This window comes from Aegilops tauschii, chromosome 7, assembly GCF_002575655.3.
Source record: "Aegilops tauschii subsp. strangulata cultivar AL8/78 chromosome 7, Aet v6.0, whole genome shotgun sequence".
Taxonomy (NCBI): domain Eukaryota; kingdom Viridiplantae; phylum Streptophyta; class Magnoliopsida; order Poales; family Poaceae; genus Aegilops; species Aegilops tauschii.
Genome location: NC_053041.3, coordinates 419803275 through 419824373, shown reverse-complemented (window position 1 = coordinate 419824373; position 21099 = coordinate 419803275). Strand labels below are relative to the sequence as shown.

General features: G+C 43.3%; 2 protein-coding genes across 3 annotated transcripts; both read right to left on the bottom strand.

Moving 5' to 3' along the window:
- Positions 1-8222: 8222 nt before the first annotated feature.
- Positions 8223-11452, bottom strand: LOC109763581 (putative pentatricopeptide repeat-containing protein At5g52630). 2 transcript variants are annotated; one of them, XM_040397307.3, is made up of 2 exons: positions 8610-11452; positions 8223-8532 (listed from the first exon to the last, which is right to left on the bottom strand). In XM_040397307.3, exon 1 carries the CDS (start codon positions 11328-11330, stop codon positions 9324-9326), a length of 2007 nt encoding a protein of 668 aa, XP_040253241.2. In that variant the 5' UTR covers positions 11331-11452; the 3' UTR covers positions 8223-8532; positions 8610-9323. The 2 variants fall into 2 exon arrangements, with proteins under 2 accessions (XP_040253241.2, XP_020178018.3); XM_020322429.4 differs by having other exon boundaries at positions 9159-11452.
- Positions 11453-12849: 1397 nt separating this feature from the next.
- LOC120968951 (peroxidase 2-like) lies at positions 12850-14331 on the bottom strand. Its single transcript, XM_073504203.1, has 4 exons — positions 14315-14331; positions 14259-14272; positions 13106-13190; positions 12850-13063 (listed from the first exon to the last, which is right to left on the bottom strand). The coding sequence occupies exons 1-4, from the start codon at positions 14329-14331 to the stop codon at positions 12850-12852; spliced, it is 330 nt and encodes a 109-aa protein (XP_073360304.1).
- Positions 14332-21099: the final 6768 nt, after the last annotated feature.

Below are 21099 nucleotides of genomic sequence, written 5' to 3'. Positions count from 1 at the left end.
CAGCCACAGCGTCGAACCATGCCTCAGCCTGAGCCGGGATCGAGGGGGACAAACGGCCGTAGCATACAACCGTCCCACAGAGCAATGGGACCGTCCGTCGTCACGGGCCCAGGAGCAGCGACCAGCAACGAACAAAAGAAGGGCAAGACCAGAGACCAGACCCAGAGGAGGAGCCAGACCAGCATGACGAAACCAACAGTGAAGGCCAACAACCCCCTCCAACTCCGGCGGAGAGGCTGCACATAGGCCGAATAAACACCACACGCCGACGCACGGGACCAGGTAGCAGGGCGTCCCACATGTCATCCCTTCAAAGAACCAGCGGGTATATCTCCATCAGCAAACCTATCTCTCCGCGACCCGGCGAACCCACCCCGATGGCACTCCATAAGGCTAGCCACAGTGGGCTAACCTAAATAGTAACATGCACTTCGGACTCGTAAACATGCTTATATGACAGACAATTAAAGAGAAGAGAGATGATTATAATAACATAGGTAGATACCGTAACATAATAAATGTAATGCTATTCTGTGTCATGCATGACAATAAATAAGACCATCTATGATACTATGCACTATGAATGTAGTATCATACATTAATATTATATGCATGATATTAATATATGTTACTCCCCACCATGACCAGCCTAACTGATGGAAAAGAAAACAAAAGAAGAGGCCGACGAATGCGGCCAGTGAAGGGATGAGGCACACGCAGCGATGGGTATGCACGCAACGGGTACGCACGGACCGGCCCACCCGGGTTGCGACGACCCTGCTACGACGAATCCCACACGAGACGGGACGAGACATGCGGCTGCCCACCCTGCGCGGTTCCTGCGCAGCCAACCCCACGACGCACTAATGCTCACCCACCCCATCCCGTGAGGATCATCCAGCCAGTCCGACCGACGATCGGGCCCAGGAGCGGCACCGGCCCGCCTGTCATCGCGAGGGGGGCTCCCAAAGCGGGTACGCATGCGTCGGCGAACCGTCCACGTCCTCCCACGACGCACGCCGCGGTCAGCGGCCCACGCGGCGCGCCAGGGACGGTTCACTCGAGAATCTCAAACCCCGCCAATGGAAGACCGCTGTGAGCCCGCCAGTCATCGTAGCCCACGCTCGATCACTTGGTCAAAACAGAGAGTAAAAAACGTGCGGCCGACAGGGACGCGTTGACCCGACCAGGCTGAATCAAACGGCCACAACGAGGCGAAAATGATGGATCGCTCGAAAGGGCGGGTCGTCCCGGATCCTTATAGGTTAGAATATGGCCAGTGCTAAGAAAGTAAGAATGACCGCGATTGTAGGCCATCGAATGAAGCCCATTGAACGACTGATAATGCATTCCGAAGCTTGTACCTATTCAAACTTGTCTAAAGGAAAACTGTATTCAAACTTTCAAAAAATGGCACTCTGCAGATAAATAATATTCCCTATGTTCTAAAGTACAAGGTGTATCATTTTTCTAGGACTCCACTATAAAGCCGACGTCAGATGTTTTTACCATGGCAAATCAAACTTTTTCATGGCAAATTATGTTCTTCGAGGATGACAAGTTTAGTTGACGAGCATGGCAAAATCGTCTCAGTTTAATTTTTATCGGAAAATTGTTGTGCTTGAAAACTAAATTTGCCATCATCGTGCCTATATAAATTGCCATAAAAATATTTGATTTGTCATGCTTGATGTCGGATTTTTAGTGTTTTGTTTTTTTTAAAATCAAACTTCTCTAACTTTGTCCAAATTTATAGAGAAAAACATCATTATCTAGCATACTAAATCATTGTCACTAGATTCGTCATGCAATATATTTTAAGATTTTATTTATTTATTAGTATTGTATTCTTGACATATTTTGCTATAAACTTTGGTCAAACAAGGTTTGATTTTCAAAAAAAAAACTAGTACAATTTATATTTAGAAACAAAGTGAGTAGTATAGGTACCTTTTAATGGAACTAGTAATTCTATTTTACCCAATATGACGTGAATTTTTGAATCCATAAATCTACTGTGATGTACCTCCCTCAAATATGGAACTTCTAGGTTCACAAACTTACTTCTGCAAAAGTACATTTATGAAACAGAAGATAAAAAAGATTATCACAGTGGAAATATTTTTAAACTTGTGAATACTGTATGACCACTTGTACATCTTGCATTCATAATTATTTCAGGAGGTTATGATTCCCACCCAGATACAAACAACTACATATAGCATTCGCAAAGAAAAAAATTCTCAGCACCATACAGATCAAAGATCAATTATTCGGGGCTCTAAGAAATCCCAAACTTTTATATGTTCATCTTATTTTCCTCTCATCATTTCCGATGATTGTTTACACTGTGTATATGGTTGCATAATACCTTCTTTGTTCCAATGTGGAAGGCACCAAGCTCAGAAAGATCTGTGACTAATAGTCATTGCCAACAAATCTTCAATGATTTTAATGGCATGGGGGCCGTGCCCCCACCACACACACACATGTAGATTCCCCCCTAGTAGGTATTGTCCATGAAGAGGCCCATTTGTAGATCGAAGGGTTGCAAAATTTCAAGATGAAATAACTTGAATTATGAACAACACACAAAAAAAATCATGGACTTTGAGAATGTAAACTGCATGTGTTGAAAAGCCACAATTTTATTTTTTGTATGTAGTTCTCACTTTAATGTATTTCATCATGAAAATCTACACACATGTACAATATGAATCTGGGTACGTGTTTTTTTTTCAAAAAAAACTGAATCGTAAATGTATGAATTTTGAAAGTTTCAAAATTTGGCCTCCGTGGAGCTCGGTCTCCATTTGGCATTTTTGCTACTTAAACATATTCCTCCTTGTTAGTAATCCTACAACTCAAGAGGCAAATGAAAGGCTTTCCTAAAATGTGGTCAGCTAAAGATACTATAGTATGACTTGAATTGCCATGGTCAAAATGTTTATTAGGGGGGTTACTTTATTGAGGAAGGATACCCATGTGCACCTTGTCACATTATTTAACTGCAAGAAAGCATTCATCGTATGGTTGTTGCACCACATGATATTGAATGTTAACGTATAGTGGCTTATTTAAGCAAAAGAAGAGAGATGAAGCAAGATCATAATTCCCAAAGAAACCATCCTGCGTACCTAAGGGCAAGCAAGGCGTAGAGCTCGATTGTTCCTATGTTCATATCAAAATACATCACGTACACAGTGTACCACATAAGTTTTATAGTTAGTTGGAATTGCTTTCGAATGATGTAGAAACCCACAGAAATACTAGGACTTGGAAGCATTAGCATTGGCGACTGCGAAGATCGCAAATCGTACAGATGTGGCATCACCATGATGGTTAGAGGGAGATGGGTTGTTCTTCTTGCTGTTTCATTTTTTTAGATCATTGGGGATGTAAATCTTGGAGCTTTAAACATTTTCAGGCAACAAAAAATCCTAGCACTGCAACAGGATTACTCAAAAGTAGAGACTGAAACCACAGTAAACTATTTACTTACATAAATGAAAAATAAGCCAACTGCATATTGAGTGATAAAGAAAAATAAAACAAGCCAAAAATATATATTTAATAGGCATACTTTCAACTCTAGCAAAGAATTATGTTGCCCTCGAAACCACAAAGATTGTGATTTCCAGTTTTGCCAATAATCAGAAACTTTGTGATATGCCTTCTCATTTTCTCCTAAAATTTTCGAAGAGCTTAGACCCAAGATATTATGTAGTTTCCAATAGCATGCCAAACCTATCGTATACACGACCTTCTCAAGACAATTTGTCAATTTTTCTTACCAATTCTTCAAGTAAATGCAGTCATAATGATAGATGTAAACATATTCTTAATTTGCAGCAAGAAAATATTGACAAAATGTAGAAAGGATCAAAGGGATAAATATGTACTTCAGAGGTGTTGAAGTTCGAGTTGTCAAGGGGCTTCTGAGTAATCTAGTTGCAGAAGGAAACCTCAAGACATGTTACACTTCTGTTGTATGCTAGGCAGTACAAGATGATTATATCAATGTTACGATGCATTATTGGAGTATAACAGAATAATTTATTGATCCATCACCAATAATCACCACATGAACAAGCCCCTTATAGAAATGATGAAACCTGTGGTTGTCTCTCAGTACTATTTTTCTTCCTGTGACGAGGGAAAAGTATTTGTATGCAGAATGGCAATCACCACAAACACGGAGGTTCTTCATGATGCGGAGAGTGTCACCAGAAGGAGAAGCCAAATCCCCATAAGCAAAGGCCAGTTCTTCTCAGTGATAACGTAGTGATTCTTCTCTTCTGTCTTTTTCTGTGTTGTGTGTGGCAAAACTGGTATCAGGCACATAACCCGCAGCCTTGATACTACATATCAATCTATCCAAATTCCTATATATCTCCTCAGAGATGGGGTGTGAATGGTCATGAACACAAATTCTATGTGTCCTTTGGCCCATTTCGATCCAACTAAAGGCATCATCCCCATCTATATGTGGAGGTTTGGTTCTTGGGTTCGGGCGGTGCCCCCCCCCCCCCCCCACCACCACCACACACACGCACACACTCACATGTAGCTTTGCCCCTGTTATACGTTGTCAAAGAAGATGCCCATTTGTAGATCGAAGGGCGCCAGGTTGTAAAATTTCAATATGAAAAACCTTGAATTGCGAGCTGCATAAAAAAAATCTTGGACTTTTAGAATGAGCAGTGCACATGTTGAAAAGCCACATTTTTATATTTTTTAGCTCTCATTTTAACTTATTTCATCATGAAAATTTACACCCATGTACATTATGTCTCTGGATTTATGTTTATTTTTTTCAAAATAAGTTGAAACGTAATAGTAACAGTAGGAATTTTGAATTTTTCAAAATTAAGCCTCCATGGAGCTCGGTCTCAATTTGGCATTTTCGTTTCTTAAAACATTTTCCCCTTGTTAGTAATGCTACAACTTGAGAGGCAAATGCAAAAATGCTTTCCTAAAATGTGGTCAGCTACAAAAATCTATACAATGACTTGAATTGCCACGATCAAAATGTTTATTATAAGGGGGGAGGGGGGGTACTTTATTAAGGAAGGAGATGCTACAAGTGTACTAGAATGCCCATGCACCTTGTCACAGTATTTAACTGCATGAACGCATTCATTGGATGGTTGTTCCACCACATGATATTAAATGTTGACGTATAGTGTCCTATTTAAACACAAGAAGAGAGATGAAGCAAGATCATAATCTTCAAAGAAACCATCCTGCATACCTAACGGCAAGCAAGGAGTAGAGCTCGATTGTTCCAAACCACCGGCGATTTTTGATCTCCCCAGCGACAAAGCACCGGGTCCGGATGGCTACTCTGGGGCCTTCTTCAAGGCATGTTGGGAGATCATAAAAGATGATATCTTGCTTGCTGTCAATCACTTCTCAAACCTGCGCTCCTCAAACTTAAGCTGGCTCAACTCGGCGAACATTGCTCTCATCCCGAAGAAGGATGGGGCGGAGTGTATCTCGGATTTCCGTCCCATTAGCCTCATCCACGCCGTCGCGAAGATTATTGCAAAAATGATGGCAAACCGGCTGGCCCCTCACATGCACGACCTTGTCTCAAATGCTCAAAGTGCCTTCATCAAAAAGAGAAGCATCCACGACAACTTCATGTATGTCAGAAACTTGGCGAGAAAGTTCCATCGCAGCCGCTCCCCGACGCTATTGTTCAAGCTTGACATCAAAAAGGCTTTCGATTCTGTGCGTTGGGACTTTCTCATGGATCTGTTGAAGCACCTTGGATTCCCGGACAGATTTCGCGACTGGGTTTCAGCTTTGCTCTCTACAGCCACTTCGAGGGTGTTGATCAATGGAGTGTTGGGTGATCCGCTAAAGCATGGATGTGGTCTTCGTCAGGGAGACCCGCTCTCTCCCCTACTCTTCGTCTTGGCCATCGATCCGCTCCACCACCTCCTCTGCAAGGCCACGACCCAAGGGCACCTTCACCCTCTGTGTGGCAGATCTTCCCCCGTTCGGGCCTCGCTCTATGCCGACGATGCAGCCATATTTGTTAAGCCCATTAAGGAAGATGTCCAATTCCTTGCTGCAACTCTGACCTCCTTTGGAGCGGTAACTGGCCTTGTCACCAACTGTGCAAAAAGTTTGGTTGCCCCCATCCGATGCGACAACATCAACCTTGATGAGGTTCTTCATGCTTTCCCGGCGGTGCGCACCTCGTTCCCAATGCGTTACCTTGGACTCCTACTTGCTGTTAAACGCCTCAAACGAATCCACTTCCAGTACCTTGAGGATAAAATTGCAGGCAAGCTCCCTCCATGGCAAGGAAGGCTTGTGGCCTCTGCCGGCCGTGTTGTTCTTGTTAAGGCTGTCCTAACCGCCATTGCCATCTATCACCTCACGCCCCTCGACATCCCGGTGGAGGTCCTCAAGAAAATTGATAGTATTCGCCGTGCATACCTTTGGGCGGGCTCGGACAAGATCTCTGGAGGAAAATGTAAGGTTAACTGGGAGCTTGTCTGCAAACCTAAGGAAAAGGGTGGGCTTGGAGTGCTTAATCTGGACAAGTTTGCTAAGGCTCTACGGCTCCGATGGCTTTGGTTCGAATGGACTGATAGGAGCAAGCCCTGGATTGGCATGGGGACTCCGTGTACTGATGAGGATCGCCACTTCTTTGCGGCTGCCACTTCGGTCACTGTTGGGAACGGACGAACTGCGCAATTCTGGAACTCGTCGTGGCTCAACGGCTTGCGCCCCCGTGACATTGCACCGGACCTCTTCCATCTTTCTCGCAAGAAAAACTCCTCAGTCCGGCAAGCCATGGCCAGCAATCTTTGGATCGCAAATATTGACGTCGCCAACGGTCTGTCCCTCGCGCAGATTGAGCAATTTGCTGACCTTTGGGAAAAGGTTTCAACGGTGGCCCTCGAGGATGAAGTGGAAGACTCGATTATATGGAAGTTTTCTAAGGACGGAACGTACTCAGCTTCCTCGGCTTACAAGACGCAATTCGAAGGCCTCACCTCCTCTGATCTTGTCCAGTCAGTGTGGAGAGTGTGGGCTCCGCCGAGGTGCAAATTCTTTGCTTGGCTGGTTCTTCAAAATAGGGTCTGGACATCAGACCGCTTGATCCGTCGTGGGTGGCCCAACTGCGGCTTGTGTCTTCTCTGCAAGCAAGTGCAGGAGTCCGCGGCCCACCTTCTCTTCCAATGCCGCTTCTCTTTGCGCATCTGGAACGACATTCTCCCGTGGCTCGGAATGCACCACATCTCTACTTCTTCTTGGTCGGCGAGCGCTTCGGTCAAAGGATGGTGGAACGATAACCTTCAGATTCGTCTCGGCTCGCCCAAAGCCCTTGCCTCATTGATGATGCTCATCTCATGGGAGATTTGGTCTGAGCGCAACGCGAGAGTCTTTCGCAACGTTGCAGTCCCTCCGGTGGTAATCATTAACAAGATCAAGCAAGAGGTGTCGCTTTGGGCTTTGGCAGGTGCCAAGCACTTGGGTATTGTAATGCCGCGAGAGTAATCTTTTACCTTTTGCCGCTTGCGGCTTTGTCTGAAACCTTCTTCTTAATCAATGAAATGGCAAATCTTTTGCCTCGTTTCAAAAAAAAAAAAAATACATCATGTACACAGTGTACCACATAAATTTTACAGTTAGTAGGAATTGCTTTTGAATGTTGTAGAAACCCACAAGGCCACAAACATCTTTGGACTTGGAAGCATCAGGATTTGCGACTGCTCAAAACTCCAGGATGTGGCATCATCATGATGGTTAGAGGGAGATGGGTTGTTCTTCTTGTTTCCGTTCTGAAACTGGCACACTCGGCCAGGATAGCATCCGAGTTACATAATGTTTTTATTTCGTCAAGTCATGGCACCAGTATATTTCATAGGGCCTAGTGGTAAGAATGACCCAGATGACTGTGAACAATACCGTAGCCATGAATCCAAAGCAGTTGTAGGCCCTTGTATGAAGCTCATACAAAGATTGATAATGCATTCCAAAGCTTGTATTCAAACTAAAACTGGCAGACTACAATAATCTTATAGGCACCTTTTACTGAAACTATCAATCTTTAACCAGATAGATGATGTGAATTTTCTAATCCATAAATCTACTGCCATGTATCTGCCTCAAATATGAAACTTCTAGATTAGAAACTTACTTTTGCGGAAGTACACTTATCAAATTAGAAAGAAAGAAAAATATTATCACAATGGAAATATTTCTAAACTTGTGATTACTGTCTGCATATTATTAACGTCACTTGTACATCTCGCACCAATAATCATTTCACGAGGCTATGATTCTCACCCCAATACAAACAACTAAATGTAGACAATTTTTCTCTAGAACCCAATAGATCAAAGATCCATTATATGTTAATATCCAGGCCTCTAACATATCCCAAACTTTAATATGTTCATCTTCTTTTCCACTCATCCTTTCCAATGATTGTTTACACTCTGTATATGGTTGCAGAATATTTTCTTTGTTGCAGTGTGGAAGACTCAAGCTCGAAAAGACCTGAAACTAATGATCATAGCATATCATAAGTTTAATAAATAAAAAGGAAATTACAAATTACCATGGGGAAAAAATCTATGTACCAGCTTGGTGTAAAGAAATCGTTGGGGATGTAAAGCTTGGAGCTTTAGACATTTTCAGGAAACAAAAAATCCTAGCACTGCAACAAGATTACTCAACAGTAGAGCCTAAAACCACAGTAAACTATTCAGCTAGTAACTGACTATTACTTACATAAATGAAAAATAAGCCAACTGCATATTGAGTGATAAACTAAAATAAAACAAGCCAAAAATATATATTTAATAGGCATACTTTCATTTCTAGCAAAGAATTATGTTGCCCTTGAAACAGCAAAGATTGTGATTTCCAGTTTTGTCAATAATCAGATACTTTGTGATATTTCTTCTCATTTTCTCCTAAAATTTTGGAAGAGCTTATACCCAAGATATTATATAATTTCCAATAGCATGTCAGACCTATCGTATACACGACCTTCTCAAGATAATTTGTCAATTTTTCTCACCAATTCTTCAAGTAATTGCAATCATAACGATAGATGTAACATATTATTAATATGCAGCAAAAATTGTTGACCAAATGTAGAAAGGATCAAAGGGATAAATATGTACTCCAGAGGTGTTGAAGTGTGAGTCGTCAAGGGGCTTCTGAGTAATCTAGTTGTAGAAGGAAACCTCAGGGCATGTTACACTTCTGTTGTATGCTAGGCAATACTAGATGATTATACCAATGCTATGATGCATTACTGGAGTATAACAGAACAATTTATTGATCCATCACCAGTAATCACGACATGAACAAGCCCCCTTATAAAAATGATGAAACCTGTGGTTGTCTCTCAGTACTATTTTTCTTCCTGTGACGAGGGAGAAGTATTTGTATGCAGAATGGCAATCACCACAAACACGGAGGTTCTTCATGATGCGGAGAGTGTCTCCAGAAGGGGAAGCCAAATCCCCAAAAGCAAAGGCCAGTTTTTCGCAGTGATAACGTAGTGATTCTTCTCTTCTGTTTTTTCCTGTGCTGTGTGTGGCAAAACTGGTATCAGGCACATAACCTGCAGCCTTGATACTACCCATCAACCTATCCAAATTCCTATATATCTCCTCGGAGATGGGGTGTGCACGGTCATCAACACCAAATCTGTGTGTCCTTTGGCCCATTTCAATCCAACTAAAGGCATCATCCCCATCTATACCGCTCTTTTCCATCAAACTTCTAATATTTTCTGTCTCTGTCCACCTTCCTAATCTTGCGTAGATATTACCAAGTAGTATATAATTTGTGGGCTCATAAGGTTCCTTCTCAAACAGCATTTCTGCAATCTTCATGCCAGTTTCAATATCACCATGTTTGCTACAAGCACCAAGAACAATCCTCCATAACGGTGTTTCAGCTTCAAAGGGCATTTCCTTAATTGTTTTCATGGATTCCTCGATTTCTCCTGATCGCGCCAACATGTCAATAACACAGGCATAATGTTGATACGTCGGTTTTATGCCTTCTATATCCAACATGGAATTGAATAAATGCAAACCTTCATGAACAAGACCAGCATGGTTGAAAGCGGAAAGAAGATTCAGTAAGGTAACCTCATCAGGTATCAAACCAGAAAACTTCATCCGCTTGAAGAGTTCAACTGCTTCTTTCGGGTGTGCATGCTGTCCAAGAGCCAGAATCATGGAATTGTAGGATATTACATCTACAATGTCGTTTGAATCGAAGACTCTCCATGCATCATCAATGCATCCACAATCAGAGTACATGGTTAAAAGTGCATTTGTCATGGCGGCATCGTTGTCAGTTATGTTCTTCAGGCTGTGGGCATGAACTTGCCTACCCATCTCCAGCATCGACATGCTCCCGCAGATGGCAAACAGGCTGGAGTAGACAAACTGCCTCGGCGTAATATCTTGGCACAACATCTTGTAGAATGTAAGGAGAGCAGCTTCTTCCTCCTTGCAGTTGACATACGCGGAGATCATAGAAGACCAGACAACCGGGTCCAAAGTATCCATATCATCAAAGACGGCTTTCACATCTTCCAGTGCTCCTGTAGCCGCGTACATAGAAAGTAGGGAAGCGCCCACAAACGGATCCTTGTCCAGCCCGGATTTGACGACCTGCGCGTGCACGGCCGCCCCGAGTTCTTGCACGCAGCCGCCACTACGATTCCTGCCGATGCCGGACAGCAGCGCCGGGAACGTGTACTTGTCGGGGGCGACACCGTCCTGTCTCCTCATGCAGCGGAACAGCGCCAGCGCCTCGTCCCGGCGGCCCGCCTGCGCGTACCCTTTGATGAGCGCGTTCCAGGTGACGGCGCTCCTGCGTGCCATTCTGTCGAACACCCGCCGCGCGAGGTCGGGCTCCCGGCATGAGGCGTAGAAGTTGAGGATGGCGGTGGAGAGGATGGTGTTATCCACATCGCCCAAGAAGCCACGCACCACGGCCTGCGCGTGGAGCTGCGCACCAAGGGATTGGGAGGGGGAGGGGGAGGGGGAGGGGGAGGAGGATGAGGCGGCCTTGAAAAGCGCGGAGAATGCGCGGGGCGTGGGGGCGTCGGCGATGAGGACCCGGGCGGCGTACAAGGCGGATGAAGAGGACGTGGTGGTGATGCGGCAGCGTTGGCGGCGCGTTATCGGCTTTCGGCTCCGGTGAGGAACAGCGTCGCCGGCGGGGCGTGGGGTCGAATCGGCAGCGCACGGGGTTGGAGGAAGAGGAATTGGCGGCATTGGTGAAGGAAGGCTACCAGCTGAGCAGAGCCAAACGAGTGGACAAAACATTCGCAAGTTTGCTACGGGAAAATATCCAGTGCTCCAGCCCGTGGGGTGATGCGATGCTCCTGACTCTGAAAAGGTAATCAGCAAAACACAAACACTGAAGACAGCATGTTTTGACGGATTTTCGTAAGCAGCAGCGTAGAGTAAAGCATATTATGATGGATGTTGCAAAATCTCATTTCGCCAACCACTTTCTACACAAGCAAGAAGCACTGTTTTATTTGTGTGAAGTTCCAAAACACTAGAACAAACAACATTGTCTCCCAGTGCTACAAATGTCAAGTCCCAAAGAAGGGTTGATCACTTAGCACTACTTTAAACTGAATGGCCATTCTCAAGGAAACTGTATACAATTGTATGAAATGTTCAGAGAAACCAAGGTAAACTGCTAATCGATGTTCGGCCATCACTCTACTGTCAAATTGAGGGCATGTTGATGGTACTATCCAGTGGTGGAGTTCTTGGTTGATCCTATCCTTTTTTTTGTTCAGCATCAAGATCTCGAAACCGCAGTCGGTCGTGCCCTGGAAGGCTGGAACCAAGTGACAGAGGCGAGAGGTTAGAATAGTAATCAAAATAATCCAAGTAATATGCTCAAGAGGTGGTGCGAAGAAGATGACCATTGATAAATTATCATATATTGCTATTTTCATCAAAACATAATTGATTTCGTATCAGTATAAAGTATATCTATAGATTATCAGATAACGCTATTCAACATTCCGTTTATATCTGTATCTATACACTGGCTAGTTGGATACCTTTCACTGCTAGCAAACTTTAAACTACTATATCACAATATTATGCAATCACATTATAACTCCCATGTGTTTTCCTATTGAGCATTTGAAATATCACATGCTACCAGCATAGCAAAATGACAAACTCAACATATCAGATGAACAATATGGATAGTATGATCTTAATTTGCAAACTGTATACCTAAGAGAACATGTGTAGTTTTATCCTCCAACAGCAGAATAAACATTCAGAGTACGATTATCACCTGGTATGCCAACTGTAAACATCATGATTTCTTTCTACACCGTGGACACATAAAATCAAGAATTAGAGCATATAAAGGAACTTTTGGAAAAACCATACATAAGTAAACATGAGAAATGTGTCAACACTTTTTGTGGTGCCAAATAGCCTTCATGCTTGTCATAGAAGACCATGATCTTTCATGTTTCTGGAACTACAAGACCATGTAAAAAAATCATAATGTTGAACATCGACATCATGACATGCTCACAACAAACTGACTTATATTCACCTTCCTTTTCTTTCTTCTACTGATTGTTGGCTCTGAACCATCATTCGTCTTTGTGCCACTTTTGTGTGACACGAAAACTTCGAATGACATGAGCTAGTATGATCATTTGGCACGAACCAGCGATGGAGCTATGTGTAGTTCTGAGGGGGGCATTGCCCCCCCCCAAATATGCATATTTTCTCTTTGGCCCCCCTTTGATTCTCCTCAAGCTCCGCTAGTGGCACGAACAATTGGTAGTCCCGTTGATCAGTGGTTGACCAACTTGCACTTCGCAGCTGCGGTGATCAAGGTGGGGCAGTTGGCCTCCTTGTAGACACGGTCCTGGAAGTTCCGGCATTGCGCGAAGCCGACGGTGTGCACGGCCATCTCGCGCAGCGTGAGGCCCTTCCTGCCGAACACCACGATGAGGCCGCTGACGTTGGCGGACGGCGGCGGGAGTTCCACGTTCGCTAGGTTGAGGCTAGCGTTGGTGGAATCTCGCTGGGCGAGCGGCACCGCTTACGTTGGCCCGCCGAGCAGGACGGTGCCGTCCCGTGCGGCGAGCGCGAGGATGTCGGCACAGGAGACGACGCCAGGGCACGCGGCCTCTGTTAGAAATTCTTAGGGTTTGTGGTCTACCCCCCTATTCCTTTACGCTTATCTGTGATGCCGCTCACAATTCGCAATACTGATCCTAGGGTGTAGGGACCTTCTTGTACTGTCTTTGTAAAGAGTCCACCTCTTATACAGATAAGGTTCCTAGTATTTTCAACTAGTTTACCAGGATAGACTCCAGATCAAATTACCAATCACGATCTAATTTGTCTATTAACGGATTCTACCCGTTGTGTCTCCGGAGCACGCGCGTGTGAGCAACGCGTCATAATATAGTGTAAACCTCTAATTATGTAGATCAACATTAGGGTTGTAATCTAACTGTAGGATCTAGCTCCTTCTAATTATCACTGTACCCGGGTAGTCTTTCCAATATAAATAGTATATTGTATTCTACTGATAATTGACCAGCTTCCTTAAGCATATAACCCAAGTGCGTTTCAACAAGTGATAATTCCATGATAATCATGTAAAGTAATTCCATGCATAAATACATGTATAATTCCAAATTGAGGTATTCTGAATATTAGTAGTTCCTAGTAATTTGAATATAGTTGCAGGACACATAATTCCAACATCTCCCACTTATCAGAACGATCATTCAAATATTCGTGAACTCATAGCCTTAACATGCTTGCCAAATACCTCTTGACTAAGAGGCTTAGTCAAGGGATCAACAATCATATTAACACTACATTGAAAAACCACAAAAAATTATATACGATGATACTTCCCTTCAATATGTTTCCGTGTTGTGACACTTAAGATCACATGAGACCTTTAGTTTCCGCCTAATTATTCCAGCTTAGCTGTCCTCGGCGCCTCGAGTATTATTTCCTCGAATGTAATTCCACCTTTATAGGCACCTTGAGTATTTTGCTTCCTCAAGTGAAATTCCGCATCAATTATTTTCCATCACATGTATCAATAATATGATTAATTCCACATCGGGTAAAATAGAAGATAACCATGTTGAATAAAGTTTTCAAAACCACATAAATATCAAATCCAATTAGTAAATGAAGTTCTATAAGTAACCATGTTTGAAAGAAATTCCTAACTTTTGTCCGTGAACCTGCACCATATTAGTACTACAAAAGAAATTGAATATGCGTACCTGGACTTATTTCTCATCTCGCAGATACAGTAATAGCTCCCTCAATGTGTTTACCTTTAATATAAAATTCGAGAAGCGGCAAGTTGTGATGCACTTTCCACAATCTTATATGATGTGTGAGATTCCCTTAGCTGCTCGTCTTTCCTCCCACTGCTTGAATGTGGCATAAATTCCGAAATCTAAGGTATGATTGTATAACAAAGATATAGTAAATTTCAAACACCATTATTATCCATTTGTCCTCAGGAGTTCAAACATAATTCCTCGCTGAGTTTGGGTACTTTAATAAGTTTGCAATTTTCCATAGGAAAAGTTTCAAAACATACTCTATGTAGTTTCACCCCTAAAACATAGGAAGCTTCAAACGTTCCTTTCATATGAAAGTTAAAACACTACCAAGCTTTCACTTCCATCAATGTGACTTTATCATTGCAAACAAACAAAACAATGTTAACATATACAATAATAATGCAAAATATTTTACAATTACATTTGTAGATGACCGCCTTGCTTCATTTAGAAAACCATATGACCCGCTATTCCATTGATGTGAAGCTTGTTATAAGATCATACATTAATATGTTCAATTAGCAAACCATGTATTTAGTCCTCTTTCCCAAAATTCCAGGAGAGAGAGTTTCCACAAAGCATATTTCACTTTGTGTGAAGAATTGAATAACAAGAGTGACATTATAATATTTCAGTGAGCCAAATTTCCTTTAAAAAATCACTTCCAGAGAATAGGCTTGCGGTTATTTGGTATGATATTAAGGGCGTGTTCGGTACTCCTCCGTGGCCGCAAAATCCCGAACTCCACCGCCAGCTTCCGAGCGCCAGCTTCTCATGTGAAATTCTGGAGCCAACGATCTGTTCGGTGCACCAAAACCTGGAGCCAGCGTCCTGTTTGTTTGGGCTGGCCTCGTTTAGTGTACTTGGCCTGGGGATGGCCCATAGGTGAAAGAACATGTGGTGCCCCCATGTTTGGTTTTGGTAATTGACGACAATCTCTATGGACTAATGGTTGCCTTGAGTTATATTTGAAGGTTTTGTCCATAGGCTTTTCTTGGAGTACATGTGTTGGTTTCAAGGAGAGTTTGTGTTGACCAAGGTGCTATTAAGGAATTATCCAAAGATTGGTCATGTGAGAGTTGAGCTTATTGCAAGCATGTCTTGAAGAAGAAGATTGTGTGATCATTCATGTTTACCTTCAAGACATCATCCAAATGAAGAGAGTTGGAAAGATTCTAGGTTGATCAAGACTAAGTCAAGAGTGAATCAAGTTGATCAACTCACAAAGCGTAGAAGATGTACCGAGAGGGATCAAGTGATCCCATGGTATGTGAGAGTTCTATGTGGGGTTAGGTATGTGTTCATGGGCTTGCGTCAAGAGGAAGATATCACTCAACCCATGGAGAGGATGACATCAAGTGGTGATCGTCATCAAGATTGCCGTGTGCAAGTTCAAGTGGAGCATCACGAAGAGATCAAGTGATTGAAGCTTGCCGTCCATTGTGGTGACAATGGACTTGTGAAGATGTGCCGAAGGGTGGCTCACCCATAGTGGACTATGGGGGAGTAATCATCTAGTCTTCATCGAGCCAACGCAATCAAGAAAGGTGGTCCAACTTGAGGGAGTCAAGATCGTCATCATCTAGCTCAAGTGGACCATGTGCAAGGCAAAGGTTTTCCCTTGATAGGTTTTCTATTTTACCGGTCTCATGGTGGTAGTTGGGAGACCGGGTTATAGGATCGATAGCCGTACTATCAAGGGGGGCTCTCAAGTGAGTAGCTTGATCGTATCGTTCGTCGAGAGCTCAAACCATTGCATCCTTGCATCATGTTTCTTGGTTCTTGTTTGGTTCTCTTTGTGAGTCTTAGAGCTTATGGTCATCTTGATGACAAGCTTGAGTTCATCGAAAACGGAGTTTGCATGCGTCTTCTATGATGTTTTCGATGTTGGAGGTTTTACCGGTCATATCCGAGGAAGGGTTCTCACCATTTTCTTTTGGGCCTTTTCTCATTTGCTTCTTATTGGTATTTCTATCAAGATTGTGTTAGCCCTTGTCGCTAGCTTTCCAACAAACTTGGTTTCGTCAAATTCCGAGTCCGTTTGCAGAAGTTGTGTCAGTTTTGGTGTTCTGAAAAGGCTGCAGCGGTACTACCGCGGACAGGAGCGGATGTAATTTTTTACTACCGCTCTTGGGAGCGGTACTACCACTCTTGGGAGCGGTACTACCGCTTGGAGCAGTACTACCGCGGCTACTTCCGCTCGGGACCAAAAACTCGTCACAAGTCCAGCGGTGGTAGGCACGGATGTAATTTTTTAGTACCGCTCGCAAGCAGTAGTACCGCTACCCCTAGCGGTAGTACCGTGAGGTCAAGCGGTACTACCGCTCCGACGGTTCTTCTGGCTTTTTTGCTTCCACGCTGTTGTGTTTCAAAGGGCTACTACCGCCCTAGCGGTAGTACCGCTCCTTGGAGCGGTAGTACCGCTCGGTGCGGGCTGTGACCATAACGGTTGGATTTTTCCCCACCTATAAAAGGGGGTCTTCTTCCCCAATGAACCTTATCCTTTGAGCTCGTGTTTTTCCCCCATTGTTGACCTTCTTCGAGCTTGCTAACTCTCAATCCCTTCATGGATTCTTGCTAGTTTTTGAGGGAAAATAGAGAGGAGATCTAGATCCACATTTCCACCAATCACTTTCTCCTCTATGTGAGGGGAACCCCTTGGATCTAGATCTTTGAGTTCTTGGTGTTCTACTTCTTGTTCTTCCTATCATTTTCCTCCCTAGCATTAGTTGCTTCGGTGGGATTTGAGAGAGAAGGACTTGGGCACTCTGTGTGCCCTTGCCATTGCATTTGGTGCATCGGTTTGAGTTCTCCACGGTGATACGTGGAAGTTACAACTTGAGAAGCTTATTACTCTTGGGTGCTTGGTACCCTTGAGCTTGTTCCTCTTGGGTGCTTGGGCGCCCTAGACGGTTGGTGGTGTTCGGAGCTCAATCATTGTGGTGTAAAGCTCCGGGCAAGCGTCGGGGTCTCCAATTAGGTTGTGGAGATCGCCCCGAACAATTTGACGGGTTCCGGTGACCGCCCCCAAGGGTTGCCAAAGTGTACGGGTTCGGTGACCGCCCCCAAGGGTTGCCATTTGTACGGGTTCGGTGACCGCCCTCAAGGGTCCCTTAGTGGAATCACGACATCTTGCATTGTGCGAGGGCGTGAGGAGATTACGGTGGCCCTAGTGGCTTCTTGGGGAGCATTGTGCCTCCACACCGCTCCAAACGGAGATTAGCATCCGCAAGGGTGTGAACTTCAGGATACATCGTCGTCTCTGCGTGCCTCGGTTATCTCTTACCCGAGCCCTTTACTTATGCATTTTACTTTGTGATAGCCATATTGTTTCTTGTCATATACCTTGCTATCACCTAAGTAGTTTTTCTTGCTTAGCATAAGTTGTTGGTGCACATAGGTGAGCCTCGTTGTTGTAGGTTTTGTGCGACAAATTAACCGCTAGGTTTATTCCGCATTTGTTCAAGCCTCAACCGTAATTATTTTAAAGCGCCTATTCACCCCCCTCTAGGCGACATCCACGATCTTTCAATTGGTATCAGAGCCTTGTCTCTCTTTATAGGGCTTAACCGGTTAGAGAGTAAGGATGTCGACTAGGGGTTTAGGATTCTCTGACACTCTTAGTTTCGATGGCACAAATTTTGATGTTTGGGTAATTCGCATGCTTAATCTCTTTAGGGTCATGGACCCAAATTTAGAGCGAATTGTAGATATGGGGTTTTCTCCTCCAAAGGATCCACGAAGATTATCTTTAGAGGATGAGAAAAACTCTTATCTCAATGCTCAAGCTTCTAATGTGCTTTTTGATGCTTTGAGCAATGTAGTTATATTTCAACTCATGCCGTTTCGGGATGCTCATGAGTTGTGGACAAAGCTTCAAGAAAAATATGGCGTGTCCGAGATTTGTGGAGATGATTGTCCTCCTTCCACCTCCGGTCGTATAGTATTATCAACTTCTTCTACTTCACCTACATGTGGTTTGCCACAAGGTAATGATATGGTGAGTAGTGCTATTCATTGCAATGATTATAGTGAGCTTATTATTGATGATCCTCCATCACTTTATTATTGCAATGCTTCACCTTTGGACTTTAACACTTCGAGCACTCTAAATGTTTCACATGCTTGTGTTAAAAGTTCTTGCATATCTTGTAGAAATTGCTTGCTCAAATCTCATGATGATATGCTTGCTATGTCTTGTTGCCATGATAAAAATGTATCTATTTCCTCGAGTTGTTGTGCTAACAATGTAGAGGAAACCCAACACTCCATGGAACAAGATGTGGTCTTGAACGGTGCTTCAAGGGATCCTACATCATCATCGATTGCTTTTTGCCTTATGGCCAAGGCTTCAAAGGTATCTCAAACTTTGAATCCCAATATATCTTGTGATAATATTGATGATGGCAAGAGTGATGATGATGTCGATTATGATGATGTTGCCTTCTTAAAAGTTAAGGGGGAAATAATTTTTAAAGCTCTTCTTAAGAATAAAATTGCTCGTTCCAACTTCATGGAAATCATGTCTATTGCTATTGAGGGCAAGAAATATATTGATGAGTTGGAATCTCGTCTTGAGGAGCATGAGGTCACCATTGATAAAATGGAAGGTCATGAGCGTGATTACACTAATGAGATTGCGGACCTCTCTCAAGCTCTTGAACTTGAACAAACCACCAAGGAATCTCTTGAGGAGACTTTTGCTCTAGAGTTATCTAGAGTGAAGGAATCTCATGATAGAGCTCTTGAGGTGGCCAATGTTTTTGAAACTAAAAATGCTAAGCTTGAAGTTGCTCATGCTAGACTCCTTGAGGATTTTCAGCACCTCGAAAATGGCTCAAGGGTCATCAAGGGTGAGCTCATCAAATTCACCGAGTCTCATGCTCAACTTGAAGCTTCTTATTTAAAAGAGCTTGCCAAGTTGCCTTCTCCTTGTAGCGACCAGACCTCAAATGGCCTGTGCTGCTGTGCACTAGTGTCATCCCTGGATCAGTAATGCTGACACGCACAGTACAAATGGAGGATTTATAACAGAGTAGCAATCACACACTTATTACATCGAAAGACTCCGAAGAGTTTAAGTATGATAAACATGGCTTAAGGCCATCTAATAACGATAACAGCGGAAGACTTGGAAGATAAGTGAGTCCATCAACTCCAGTGGCATCACTGAGTATAAGACCACGACCTAAGGCACCTTACTCGTCGTCTGAAAAGTCTACAACATGAAACGTTGCAGCCCGAAAACGGGTCAGCACATAGAATATGCTGGCAAAGTAACACATAGAGAACAATGAACAATGATAATGCTATACTATATGCATTTATGGCTGGTGGAAAGCTCTATGGTTACAGTTTTGCGAAAAGCCAATTTTATCCTACTTCAAAAGGAATAAATTTTATTTAACTATCATGGTGGTTGAAACATTGAGAAGGTACCTCCAACTCAATCCCAATTAAGTATCATCATTAACCCAACAAAATTAATTATAAGTATCACGGTGATGAGATTCAAATGATAATCCAGGTACTAGATACTCAAGTTGTCCATAACCGGGGACACGGCTAATCATGATCAGTTTGTACACTCTGCAGAGGTTTGTGCACTTTTCCCCACAAGACTCGACCGCCTCCGCTTAATTCTCGCACTGCATGATGTTTGAGAAACGGATGACCGAGACACAGTCTTTCAGAAACAATCACTCTTTACTCTGGATGGACCGGTACACCTACTTTCCCCTACATCTGCTAGTCCACCTCTTCAAGAGATCCTGAAACCTACTCAGCTATGCTAGAGCCCATAATAGCTTGTGGCTGCACACGGAAGTTTCTAGCATGAATAATCTTATGATCCCTTTGAGCCTGGGTGGCGGACCTTATACATACAGACAACACTGGGTTCTCCAGGTGCCTCAATCCACCCAGATGTGAGTTTTAGTTGCCACCTTAAGTTGAACCATTATTAAACATCTCACATCTGTCATGAATATCACTCAAACCCAATCCACGTCTACGAGCATAGCATGGCAATATAATAGCAACGTAGAAGTAACTCCCAAGGGTTTGATAGTAAACAGGGCAATAGGTACTACCTCAACTACTTCCCAGATACCCACAATTTATTTAGATCCTAATCATGCAATGTGTTTGAGGAAAAATATCTAATGCAATAAAACTGGGTATGAACGGGGTATGATCAAAGTGTTACTTGCCTTGCTGATGATCCGCAAAACCTAGCGAGTCGAAGTAACAAGCGGCACACTCCGGGTACTCTATCGCAAACAAACAAGCATACAATCAGTACTCAACTAATGCACAGGTAAAACTTGAATGAAAGATCCAACCAGAAAGTTCAACTTAAGAACCCCGGTTTGCAAAAAGAATCAACTCGAAAGAAGCAACGAAAGTCAAACGGCGAAAGAAAGAAACTTCGTTTGCTAATCTGGATCTAGGTCAAATTTTACTGTAGCAAAAACTTGTTTGAGTAGGTTAAACGGAAAGAGAATTTCGAGACGAAACTCTAGGCGCTTGAATCGCCTGATTCCGATAAACGAGCGAGAAGTTAAACAGAATCGAAGATTCGATCAGAAATCGAATCTGAGAAAATAACGAGAAAATCCGACGAAAAAGAAAAACGGACGAACGGTTAAATAACGGACGTTCGTTAACAGAGAAAAACCGACGAACGCGTTCGTTAAAACGAACGGTTCGGTGAA

Excerpts from the sequence above, each read along its gene's own strand:
- LOC109763581 (XM_040397307.3), bottom strand. The coding sequence starts at position 11,330 with ATGTTTTGTCCACTCGTTTGGCTCTGCTCAGCTGGTAGCCTTCCTTCA.
- LOC120968951 (XM_073504203.1), bottom strand. Across the intron at positions 13,064-13,105 it reads GTCCTGCTCGGCGGGCCAAC|CCTCAACCTAGCGAACGTGG; the intron begins GTAAGCGGTGCC and ends CACCAACGCTAG.